Source organism: Meles meles, chromosome 5, assembly GCF_922984935.1.
Source record: "Meles meles chromosome 5, mMelMel3.1 paternal haplotype, whole genome shotgun sequence".
Classification (NCBI taxonomy): domain Eukaryota; kingdom Metazoa; phylum Chordata; class Mammalia; order Carnivora; family Mustelidae; genus Meles; species Meles meles.
In genome coordinates, this window is record NC_060070.1 from 21369710 (window position 1) to 21382932 (window position 13223).

General features: G+C 45.1%; 1 protein-coding gene across 6 annotated transcripts in view; it reads left to right on the forward strand.

The window, feature by feature from the left end:
- Positions 1-13223, forward strand: part of FYN (FYN proto-oncogene, Src family tyrosine kinase) — a 212155-nt gene that overhangs the window by 161127 nt on the left and 37805 nt on the right. For 5 of the 6 annotated variants that reach the window (XM_046004796.1, XM_046004793.1, XM_046004792.1 and 2 more), the window contains 4 exons: positions 6147-6245; positions 8968-9071; positions 10048-10197; positions 13004-13168. In XM_046004796.1, coding sequence (XP_045860752.1) covers positions 6147-6245; positions 8968-9071; positions 10048-10197; positions 13004-13168 — 518 coding nt within the window. The remainder of the gene's footprint in view (positions 1-6146; positions 6246-8967; positions 9072-10047; positions 10198-13003; positions 13169-13223) is intronic. The other variant, XM_046004797.1, reaches the window with a different exon arrangement.

Consider the following 13223-nt stretch of genomic DNA (forward strand, 5'->3'; position numbering starts at 1 on the left):
CGGGCCTAAAAGCTGCTTCCCTGGAAAGCCCACCCCTTCCTGGGACGCCTCCAACTCTTAGAATACACCACCTTTCAAGGACAGGAGCTGGATTCCTCCCACAAGAGGTCGGTCACTCTTCTGGATCTCGGAAACCAGTGTCTACATAGTAGCCACAGGGTTGCTCGGGTTTTTTTTTACTTATTATTGTCATCATTAATGGGTATGGGTGGGTTTGTATTTTTTTTTTAATTTTTTAAATACATGCAGAAAACTACATGTGTGTGCATGGTGGTGGTCACGCAACACGTTGGGCTTGTTGCTGCCTAACTTTACACTTGAAAATGGTTGAAATGGTAAATTTTGCTATGCATGTTTTACCACAATGTTTTCCAAGTGTACAGTTTGCTGTATTTGCACAAACTGAATATGCCCGTGCAACCAGCACCCAGATGAAGAAGAACGTGACCTGCCCCCTACAAGGCCCCCACAGCCACAGAGAATTTTTTTTTAATAGAAAACAGCTGCCATTTATTGACAGCTCCTCTGTGCCAGCTGTGTACGAAGTCGCAAGTGTTCTCATGCAGGCAGTTGTCTGCGATGTGCCTCACAGTCATGGTTCGACATACAAGGAGCCAGAGGCTGGAGGTAGGGAGCTGCCTGGGTGCCCAGAGGAGCCAGCTGGCGGCAGTGCCATGGTGAGGTGTGGGGGTGGCACCCAGAGGACCACCCCCCCTCGACCCCCAGCCCAGAGAGGACTGAACCTTTCAAGATACATGAAAGTTTAGAAGGTCGGCTGGGAGGTGGGAGAAAGGGGAATTGGGCTTTGATCTCTTCTGAGCTATGATTCCTTATTGTTATTTTGATTCTCAGATGAATGCTTCTCCTCTGAGTCTACCTGCTTTGAATTCTGAAATACCCTCCACTTCCCCTCCCCGTTCCGTATCATTTTCTCTCAGTCCCAAAGCTGGTTAGAACTTCTAACCCACAGAAAGGTGAGAACTAGGGAGGAGTAGGAAGCACCACCCAGCTCTTCCTCTGCGGGTTTGTCCACACTGCAAGGGGATCCACACATCAGATCATGGGACCCTTGGAAAGCCAGTCCTTGCCGAAGTCAAATTTGTGACTTCTTCCTTTGTTGATGTGGATCGGATAGACAATGGCATCCAGTTGAAATTTTGAAGAAACATTCCAGGAAGATCCAGTCTATCTCAATCTGTGTTTTATGATTTACATGAATGGCCTTTCATGTTTTACAGGCTTTGAGCCTCTGGCCTTGTTCTCTTATCAGAAAATATTATAAAGGTTTTTTTCCCCCCCTTATTTAATGTTTTTCCTTCTTGCCAATGAAATTCCTTGCCGTACATGCCATTTAAATGCCCTTTTCCAGGGTTATGGGGGCGAAAATAAGGTTTTTACAACAAATACAGTATCTCGAAGTAAAGGGTAATAACAGGGAAGAGGAAATCATGAAGGACAAACAAAGCAATAATAGAGAACCAGATGGCAAGCGCCTCCTTCCCCCTCCCCCAGTCCCTCCCAGCCCCTGGCTCTCCTCCGCTGGGGGGAGGGGGATGGCACTCTGTTCTCCCTGGGGCAGCTGCCACACCTCCTAGTACTTGTGTCCTCCCATTCCTTACCCCATCCAGAGGCAGAAAGGGAAGGCGGCAGGGCTGGCCTTTGTGTTTTCAAGTGTGGCAGGCCCCGCGGGGTCCATGTGTGTGCTTGTGCCCAGAGCCGGCGGCACTACCTTCCTGCGTAGGATAAGGGTTCTTCAGGGACCTGTTACAAGTCCTCGGTGTAGTGCACTTGCACATCATTAACCTTGAACCCATTTTACAGACTACTTAAATGCATCTATTTTATTCCCTATTTTCACATTTCGTGACTTGGCGATTTACCACCTAATAATAAACATGTTACACAGAGTGGAATAGTGCCCACGGTAGTGACTCCTTTAAAGTTCTTTCCATCTTGTTAAGGAGAAATCCGGGATTAGCGGGTCCCATCTACGCATTTGATAACATTGTTACGGATATGCTCTCTGACGGTAAGATGACAGGAACCAAATTGAGAAAGAATATAGCATTTTTAATAAAAACACTCCACAGCTCAAGGGAACAGGCTCACTTCTGTGTGCAGATGCCAATCCCTGGCTGTCTCGGGGGCCCACAAACCCAGTGAGTGATTTAGGGGATTGAGAACAGGCTCTTTTAGTACCTCTTTAAACTAGAGGAATAGGGGAAGCTATTATAAAAACTTAAAAGTTAACTCTAAATGAGAGCCTTAAATCATATTTTTGAGTCAAAGCAAGATAAAGTTAAAGAAAATCTCACCAATGCTGAATTAATGAAATATCTGAACTGTAAGAACAGGTTTTTCTTAAGTGCACTTTTAATAAAGTTAATTACTCACAATAATTTAAGAAGTAATAAGTCACATAGTAAAGATTCTGTTTTCCTAAATCAAGGTGAATGATTTGTGGAAGAGTAGTATTTGCGGGTGAATTGGACTTCCAGTGCATTGAAAAGATGATTTATTCATTTGCTCAAGAGATTTTTTTTGATAGATGTTTTGAGTCTGTACCAGCCTTTTTGGGCACAAACCGTGAAGCTTACTACATAATACATTGTTTCCTTGTCACCTCATATTGCCTTTGATGGAAAAAGTGACCCTAGATGGCCTCAAAAAAGAAAAGAATTTTCTCTTTCTCATGAGTAACTGAAAACCTTTGTGAGATGAATGGAGTCACTTAAGAGAAAATCATGAATTCCTGATACATGACTTTAGAGTGAGCTGATAGTTGGATTCTAATCTGTGCTAAACTATTTAGGTGCCAATTTCAAAATGAGATGTTAGTGCTGGATTTGAAATGGAAATTGTAGTTGACCCTTGAGCCATGGGAGGGTTGGGGCACCAGCTCCCCCCACTGCGTGTGGTCAAAAATCTGCATATAACCTTGACTCCCCAAAAACTTCTAATACTCTACTGATGACTAGAAGACTTACCGATAGCCAATTAACACATATTTCATATATGTATGATATATACTGTGTTCTTAGAATAAAGTAAGCTAGAGAAAAGAAATGTTATTTAGAAAATCATAAGGAAGAGAGTACATTTACTGCGCTGTTTTTTATTGGGAAAGATCTGCATATAAGCTCAGACCTGTGCTGTTCAAGGGTCAACCATACTTGATTAATCCCGGATCATCTGACGGGGCGCCTTGGTGGCTAGGTCATTAAGCCTCTGCCTTCCACTCAGGTCATGATCCCAGGGTCCTGGGATCAAGCCCCGCATCTGTCTCTCTGCTCTGCAGGAAGCCAGCTTCTCCCTCTCCCACTCCCCCTGCTTGTGTTCCCTCTCTGGCTGTCTCTCTCTCTCTGTCAAAAAAAAAAAAAAAAAAAGAAAGAAAGAAAGAAAGAGAAAAGAAGAGAAATCCCAGATCATCTGAATAAGACTGGGCGTGTCCCAGCCCCAGCAAAATGTATTGGCTTCCTGCCTCAGGTAACATTTCCATGTACCCCAACATTGATACTAGATGGTCTTCTTAATTTAAATCAATTAGAGCTAACTTGATGGAGGTTGCAATTAAAGATAAGCTGCTGATGAAAGCTCTTAATTTTTTACTATTTTGGAGCATTTCCTGGGTGTGGGGTTTGGGAGGTGGAGTAAGGGAAAGAGAAAGGAGAAAGTGGGGAGATGGTAGGTATTGTTAATTTTTTATGATGAAATGTCTCCATCTGGTGGAGCTTTAGAGTAGTAAACATTGTCACCAGCTTGAAGCCTCCAAAGCCATTTCTTAGCACATGTTCAAAGAAAAAAATTAATTTCCACATGTGTTCCTAGATGGTATACTTAACAATTGCATGTATTTCTTTTAGAGGACACAGAAATGAAACCAATACAAACTGTTCAAAGGTTAACAGTTTTACTAGCCAGAGGAATCCAATAGGGGAACAGCACAGTACGCCACACGATCAGTAAAGACCCAGCTCCTAAGTCGAGTGGTGGCCCACAGGGGTTCATCCACACGTATGTTCCTCCGTGGTGTCAGTCTTTTCCTGAGACAAATCTGGACATAAATTAAATTTAAGGTTTCTTAGCAAACGTCCCAGGTATGAGGACTTATCTCCTTGTTTTGGTTGATTTGTCCGTTTAAATTTGTCTAATAGGGTGAAAAAAGGGAAGACTGAAAAGTGAATTAAAACATAAGTTTTGGGGGGCCCCTGGGTGGTGCTGTTGGTTAAGTGTCAAGCTCTTGGTTTCGGCTCAGGTCCTGATCTCAGGGTCGTGGGATGGAGCCCCGCATCACAGAGCCTGCTTAAGAGTCTCTCTCTCCCTCTCCCTCTGCCCCTCCACCCTCTAAAATAAATAAATAAATCTTTAAAAAGCCAAAAGACATAAGGTTTTAAAAGCCTTTACCATCACCCTGTTTTCTCATGGGCTGATCTGTGTCACTGGGCCACTAAGCACGGGCCCACAACCACACCCAGAGCACATGAGGGCTTGTCACCGTTTGCCTGTTACTTTATTAAGTCCTGTCTAAGTTGTTGCTCCTCAGTCTCCTCGCTCAGAGAGTCAGTCTTTGGAGAATGGGGCTCTGGAGTCAGGCCCGTGTTAATACAGAGGCTGGTTATTCTCTACCTAATCCCATCAGCCTGAGGAAGATCTTGACCAGGGCTAAAAGCCAACGTATTTTCTTCCCTAGCTGAGGGCTTTGACACAGAGTCTGGCCACAAAATGATGTTAAAAAAAAAAAAAGGGTAGGGTTTCTCTTGCTACCTCCAAGGACCAAAAGAGGAAGGAGAACAGGCGCTGAGCCCCTGCTGAAGAGCCATCAGACAGGTCTTGGTATGCCCAAGGGCAGCAGCCTCGCCTCCTCCCCTGCCCTCGCACCCCTGGCCGCAGGCTGGTGCCGGGTTCTGTGGACTCCGCTCAAGGCAGGGCTGCAGCCCCACATACGTGTGTGGGGAGAGTCACACATTCCGCCCCTTCTCTCCGTCACACGTCCATTGCCGTGAGTCTAACCTGTGAACTCTAACCATCGAACTGACTCGTTTGCTCTAAGCTGAGAATGGTGTTACAAGCCCCCCTTTCACGTCCTTCTGCCCGCAGACCTGGGAGCCCTCCCCCTCCCAAATGAGACAGGCTATTGCCTGGAACACTGGGTCTGACAGAGTGGGGAGACTCAGAACCTCAGTGCCTGGCCAGTTTGTGTCTCCCCCACCCCCACACACTTGTACACACACAGCTAGACCCTTCCTCTCCCGTGCACCAGACTCAGGTCTGTAGTCAGTGGAATAACCTCAGGCTGAAGGCTTCTGAACCAGGCCTACCCTGTTGGCCTTATCATTCTACCCATTGTCTTGAAAGCAAGCAAGGCAGGTATGAGGGATAGGCTTTCATTCCTTCCTGGGCCTCCTAGCAGGCTTCCTGTCTGAGATGATGGGCAGATGAGCTGTTTTCTTTCCTGGTATATCTATTAATGGTCAACAAAATAACACTAGAGCCAGCAAACAGTTTGCATCTGTCCAGCAGTACCAGAGGATGCTGCTTACCTCAGGATGTGAACCGAAATAGAGACCTAGCTATATTCATAGACTTAGTGCATGCTTTGTTTTTCCTTCTAGCTTTGCTGAGATATAACTGGCACATAACATTGTATAGGTTGTGACGGGTTGTGTACAACATGATGGGTTGTACGATGTGTATGGTATACCGTGTACAGTGTGGTGGGCCGACCCACGTATATATTGTGAATATTTACCACAATAACACATCCTTCACCTCACATAACTACCATTCTGTTTTTGTTACAGGATTTTTCTAAAGTAGCCTGAGGTTGGGTTCCCTTCCCCTCTGTCCAAGTTAGGGACACTTACCAAGCAAAATGCCCCTCCACCCCAAGAGAGCGCTCTCATGACTAGGGTGCAATGTTATTAACTTGCAAATAAAACAAGAAATGAGAGAGAGCACCGGAGTCGAGCAACAGTCAACGCCAGCTGTAGTCATGTGACCCTTACAAAGGGCTATGTTGGAGTGTGGAGAAATCAGGCAGTGGAATGACTAGGAGATGGTCTTATACTCTTACGGTGTTGAGTCTGTAACTGTGGGACATTGAAATGGTCAACACATTCACTTTCTTTTCTCTTTGTTCTCTGCAGGGAAGGAGACTGGTGGGAAGCCCGCTCCTTGACAACCGGGGAGACTGGTTACATTCCCAGCAATTACGTGGCTCCCGTTGACTCTATCCAGGCAGAAGAGTATGTTTTGTTTTGTTGTTTTCACTCAACTACTTGCTTTTAAAAGCTAGCTGTCACAATAAAATGCCATTAACTTTGTGCAGGAGGGAGAAGAAATTCGCTAGAGCGCTTTCAGGGCTGAGAGGACATGCCGTGTTTTGCCAGGCCTTGTGCTGCGGTCTTTGCCACATCTATGTAACACTCGTACTATTACTAACTTACTATTTTTCCTTACACCTGTTTCTTAAAAGCATACTTAATTCGAAAGGGATCGTTATCAGAACCCTAATGAAAACCCAATATTACCTGCCATAGATAGAAACTAACCAGGAAAACACAATGAAGTTCTGGCTAGAGCATATGTTGTTAAGGTGAACGTAAGGTTCGAAGCCTATAGTCTGCTGAAAAGAAATGAGAGCGAGGGTGGGAAAAAGAATGGGAGTGGGGAGGGGAAGAGAAAGGTGGGGGAGGGGTCAAGGGGGCAAGTAATTATTAAAGGTCAGCATGAGATTTTCTTTCTCCATGTTATCAGAAATATTAAGGGGATACTAAAGGTACTAGAAGTATCTCACATACAGCATGTCCCACAACTCGGGGGAACCCTCTGATCGTGCATTTCAGATGCTCCTTTCCTTTGAGTCGGGGTCTTGGTTGGTTTCTTTGATAGTAAATTGTGACTAGCCTTTGGTTGGACCAAGAATTTCACTGGTACCAGTTTGGGGAGATGGTCCGCAGGCTGAGGGGATTCTAGGAGGGACAGCCATTGTTCCTTTTCCTGACCTGTGGAAGACTCCTGGCCACTTCCAAAAAGGAGAACTCTCAGAGTGGCTTGTGTGAGGACCCTCTTTTTTGAAATGAGGGAAAGAAAACTGGCCCAGGACTCCCAAACCTGGGGACCTGTCCTCCTCCCTGATGCCCTGGGGATCTGCCTCTTCTGGGAGTCTTGCCTCACCAGTAAGGGAGTCAAGGAAAGTCAGACACGAGGCCCAGTCTTTGGCTCTGGTACTGCATTTTGTGCTGCGGGTTAGGCTGCACACCCCAGCCAAACCCCTAATTGGTTCACCGTCTTGCCTTTAATTACTTTATATTTGCTCTAAGACGATTGCTTTTGTTCCTCCCAAATACTCAGTGCTTCTGCGCTCATTTTTTTCCTCCTAGGGAGTGTGTTTTGTCATCAGAGAATAAAGGAATTTGTATCGAATTTTAATTTTATGGCAGATTTGCAAACATCTTTGTGTTCGTTCCGAATAAAAGGTACCACTAAGTGTGGCATTTTGATTTAACTGGGAACCTACCAACTCTATATTTAAGTTACATACGTGTGTAATGTAATACATTTTTTAAATACTTTGTTTTTAAAGAATAAATTAGCATTCTAAGGAGATAACGCATATGGTTTCACATAGGCAATTAATTACCACTATCTGAAAATGCTATTGTTTTAGTTCCATCCATTGTTCTAACAGCTCTCTTTTCAGCACTGTTCGCGTTCGTGCTGCATTTTCATTGGGCGGCTGATGCAAACCCAGAAAGTCATTTTTCATAAATTATTGTTGTGATTCTCTTTCCACCATCTAGTGCTAAGTTAGGATCGTTACCCAGTCTGGTGCCTTTAAAAGTCACTGAGGAGCTCGCTTGCAGCGTGTCTTTTCTCATCTTCAGGGAGGCTCTTTCATTCACAAAAGAATTTGACAGGGAACACATAATAGCTGTGTTCAAGTATAATGAATTAAAATTTCATTTTAGAAACTGGATCCTTTCGCAGTCGAATATTCTAAAATTCTTTCCAGGGACAGATGCCGGCAGGGCGCTCCTGACTTCGCCTTGGGTTCTCACAGCACCTGCGGCAGCTGCTTGGGCACCCCGTGCCGAGACGTTAGCCAAGGGCCGGGCCACGGTTAGGGCTGCAGGGTGGGAGGGAAGAGAAAAGATAAACGGCCGAGGTTGTGAGCCGACTGGAGGTGCTGCCTTCTTACATGGCACCAGAGTGTCGTCTCAGGGAGGGTAGGAAGCGTCTGCAACGCCAGTCATTTGTTAGGGACACGCTCGTTGACTGTTCTCAGGGACCCATCCCCGCAGCTGTGCCGGCACGCATGCGCAGATCCCCACCCATCTGCAGGCAGAGCCTTTCATTTACCCAAGTCCTCACACCTGCTGTCCAGGAAGAGCATGAAAGCAAGCATCCAGGGCAGCAGTCATCTCAAATTAGGGGTCGTCTTGACCATTTTATTCAAAGCTGCTGTAGGTACAAAGTTACTGAAAATATCGTGTCTTTGTTCTTTATCCGTTCTGACTGACTTTTTTTTTAAATGCTTGATTAATGATCTTATCTAGACGAAGGCTGCGTTTCATTATTTCCCAGGGGTTGTAATTATGCTCCGAAATCCCAGGGTCTTGGAGGTGTGCGTGGGAAGGGTCTCCTGCCGTTGCCGTTTCAAAACAAGGTCTTAGATTTCTCCTTTTGTGAATGCAGGGGGCAGTGTTAACACAAACCGGTTCTTGTCACTCTGGAGGGGAAGGGAAATCAGCCACAATTTGAATCTGATTTTTTTTTTCTTTAAAGAGGGAAAGAGATGGATTAGGGATGGATGGAATCAGGAGCCGACTGAAAGGGAGCGAGATGAGGCTAGGAAGACATGTAGAGGGAAAGGCTGTGGATGTGATTGGAGGTGAAGAGGAATGCTACTGCATTTTTGTAAATGAGCCTTACAAAAACGCTTCCTTCCCTTGATCTCATTTAAAGGTGGTACTTTGGAAAACTTGGCCGAAAAGATGCTGAGCGACAGCTTTTGTCCTTTGGAAACCCGAGAGGTACCTTTCTTATCCGTGAAAGTGAAACCACCAAAGGTAAGATAAGGAGTTGAAGAACTTGGTTGTCATTCAAATCTGTGGATTAGTCAGAGGGGATGAAAGGCTTATCTCTAATGTACAAGGGTTTTTAAATGGCACATATCCTCCCTGCCTTGTGAAGGGAGTCCTATTTTCAGTTTTCCCTCCAGGCTCTACTGGAACTGCAGACAGCTAAAAGGCCTGCAGAGGCTCAGAATCAAGCCCTTCGTCCCAAAACAGGAGCCAGGCAGCTTCACTCCTGCAGGCACACAAGATCATAGAATTTGCAGCAGGTCTTTAGAATTACGATTTTCCTCAACTCTTAGTTCCTCAGGCACCAATCCTACGGGTTGTTTTTGCATTCCTTTTGTTTTTTCAAAACTGACTGCTTTCCTCCTGCCACTGGCCTTTCATTATTTAACCACACGTTAGAGCCCAGCAGAGAAGCTGGACCACGGGAAAGCAGGAGCAGTGGCCTTCCAGCTCCATCTACCAGACATGGGGGTCTGCTCCTGAGACAGGGTTGTGAGAAGGAACTGGAGGCTTCCTTCTAGAGACACAGTCCTTACTCCTGTTTAACTCACACTGCCTCTGCCTCTGCGACACTCCATGGACAAGGATGATGAGGAGAGCCACCCCAGCTGGCTGGGCTGTGTTTCTCTTCTCTTCATCTTCCCCCCCGGGGGAGTTGGGGCTGTACCCTATTAGGCAACTCAAGGGTACTAAAGAGAGTGCTGTAGGAAAAGCCCAGGTGGGCTTTCATTCTCAAGGATAAAATCACTGAATTGCTACTATCTCCTGACACTTGCAATAAAAAGGTGTTTTCTTCCGCTGAGCGGAAGTGTGTGTGTGCACACGCGTGTGAGCGCGTACGCGTGCGTGCGTGTGCGTCCTCTTCATAACCGTTGATCAGAATACTCAAGTAAACGAGACCCAGAAAACAAACGAGCTCGCAAAATGATTGGAGCTGCTGTGCCATGTGCGTTTTTACCAGGTGCCTATTCACTGTCAATCCGAGACTGGGACGACATGAAAGGAGACCACGTCAAACATTATAAAATTCGCAAACTTGACAATGGTGGATACTATATTACCACCCGGGCCCAGTTTGAAACACTTCAGCAGCTTGTACAACATTACTCAGGTAACCCTGATTCTGACTAACTAGTAACCCATGGTACCCTGGAGGGGATGGGTAGACGAGGGGTGGGGGTGTGTGTTGGGGGAGTGGGTACAAGCATATACGAAGTCAGCAGTGACAGTTCGCCAGCTGCACAAGGTGGGGCGAGGCCGAATAGTTTCTACCAGAGCTATTATGAGTTCCATATGTATACGTTTGTCAAAAGACTGTAACATTCTAGTTCCCAAGGACAAAGCCGTAAGTTAAATTGTAAAAGCCGTTGTCTTTTCCTGTTCCTCTGGAGTCTGGAATTGGAAACTGTGACAGGAGAGGGAGCAGTGTCTGGGAGGGAACTCACAGGGGGCTCCTGTCGGCGGTCCCCCAGTTCACACTCAGCACTCCCAGGAGTGGCTGCACAATGCTTTTCATTCCATGACCAGAGGAATTTTGCAATCCACTTATCATGTTCTCTTTCTCCACCAGTGTTTTCTAACAAGATGTAGACTGTGTGACCCCCCACACGTAGCTCAGTCACAGCTCTTGTATGAAACTTCGGAACAGTCAGTAGAGCAGTCGCTGTCCTAACCCCCGATGTCACTGCTAGCGTGTTGTTCCTAGAGATGTACACTTACTAGGTGCTTAGGTGTGCAGTCTGTACATTTTCGTAGAGGATGTGGTCTTAACACGTAAGTATCAAAATGACCACTTTCGTTCCAAGATTAGCAAGAGCCTCCCACTATGTAACAGTGGGTTTTTTATATAGATACATATGTACAGATGTAGAGCTATGTCCCCTTAAACCCAGCAGTATTTTTGTGATGTGTATGCGTGTGTGTGTGTATATATATACACGCATATATATGCATACACACACAGACACATTTTATGTTGTTCTTCAAGACAATAACAGCACCACAAAATAGTACACGACTTGATCTCAACTATTGCTCTGTGCACATTCATTTTTAAAAATGTGTGTGTCATTTTTTAGCACCAAGAAAAGCAATCTTTTGAAAATGACAATAAGAAACACCTCTCGATTGATCCTGGGCACTAATGAAAAAGTGAAAAAATTAACAACACTTGGAGTTACTCGTTGATTAGGACATTGGGTAGCTTTCGTTTATGTGGGTTCTAATGAAACATGTAGTAGAAATGAAGCAGAATATCTCCCCGAGCTTAAACAACATACTCAAAATGCCTGCAAGTGTAAGGATTTTTTTCAGATGCTGAAATATATTTCATTACAGCCAGACATCCGCAGGATCCCCAGGGTTCGGATCATTTGAAAATATTGTGTTGGAAAGGGCACCTTAATAACATCGTAAAGCTGGAAGGAGAGAAGGGATAGGAGGAGCAATAGACGTTTTTTAATCTCAAAAAAAATCCATCTCAAGTTAGATTTGTTTTTATATTGGCTTTTCCTCTTCCCTCTTTCCCTCTCCCACACAATAAAGTGCCTTTGAAATACTGACACATAAATAATTTCCTGCCTAAATATCTCAGAACCTGATCCTACCACAAAGAAAGGAGTAAAAAGTAACTCAGAGCTGGTTCCCAGAGAAAAGATAACAACCCTCCATGTGATTTCCCCGGGTCTGAGGGGCCTCCAGGGGGCTGTGGGGCTCTGTCCACCTCACAAGCCAGACTCTCTACAGCCTTTGTCGCAGCCCTGATTCCTTGTGCTTCGTTACCTTCCCTTACCTGACAGATGTTTCTCTTGGCATTCAAGCAATTTCTCCCCCTCACCACGGCCAGATTCTAAAAGGTATATTCTTAAAAAAAAAAAAAAAAAAAGAAGTAGAAGAAGAAAGAAAAGAAGAAAATTCCAGGGGCACCTGAGTGGCTCAGTGGGTTAAAGCCACTGCCTTCGGCTCAGGTCATGATCCCGGGGTCCTGGGATCGAGTCCCACATCGGGCTCTCTGCTCAGCAGGGAGCCTGCTTCCCCCTCTCTCTCTGCCTGCCTCTCTGCCTATTTGTGATCCCCCTCTCTCTGTCAAATAAATAAATAAAATCTTTAAAAAAAAAAAAGAAGAAAATTCCAAATAACCCATAAGTGATCATTTTTTTCCTTTGTCTTTTTCGTAGGAAATAGAGTGCTTTCACATCCTTGAGTTTCTGCAGATTTCAGTTTCCTTTCTTTCTGTTTTGAAACCAGATTTCTAAATTATATATTAGAGATTGTTATAAAGATTTGTTTTAATGGGAAATATCAAAGAAGCAAGAGTATCTGATTGGTAGAATAGAGTCAGTTAAAAAGCCAGAGAAATCCTAGAGAAACGTGACCTCTTTCTTCCCCTGCCAGGTATAATCTTTAGTCTTACTAGTTTATAATAGTCTAACATTCTGTGGAAAGATCCTGACCAAAGTTACAATTTTAAGTATATTCATAGCAAAGAAAGTCCCGAAGCCCTTGACATACAGAGGGAGGGGACAGTCGTGCTGATGTTCTGTAGTCCAGATGTACCCTTTGAAATCAATGGAAGTATTTTCAGGATTCCAGAGACATGATATTAGCATACTGGGCAGAAAACATTTTTCTTCCTTAGTGAGTATAACCAAAACCGACATACTTGTACCTGTATATGTGCGTAGCCAATATTATACCCGGAGGCACAGAGCAGTCCACACCTAAAATGTCCTCTGTCCTGCCTCCAGTGAACATGTTTCAATGTCTGGTGTCTAATCTTCCAAGATGTGTGCAGTTCTCTGCTGACGTAGCACTGTTTTGAGCAACGCCGTGCGCTCGCTGGGTTTGTGTGATTCTAAGTGTCGTTTCACGTGTTCTGCTTTTCTCTCCCTCTCCTGCTGCTGTCCCCGCTCCATCAGAGAGAGCCGCAGGCCTCTGCTGCCGCCTAGTAGTTCCCTGCCACAAAGGGATGCCAAGGCTTACCGATCTGTCTGTCAAAACCAAAGATGTCTGGGAAATCCCTCGAGAATCCCTACAGTTGATCAAGAGACTGGGAAATGGGCAGTTTGGGGAAGTATGGATGGGTATGCTGAGACTCGATTATTCTATTACTAGCTCTCTCGTTTGGGAAGTCCCAAA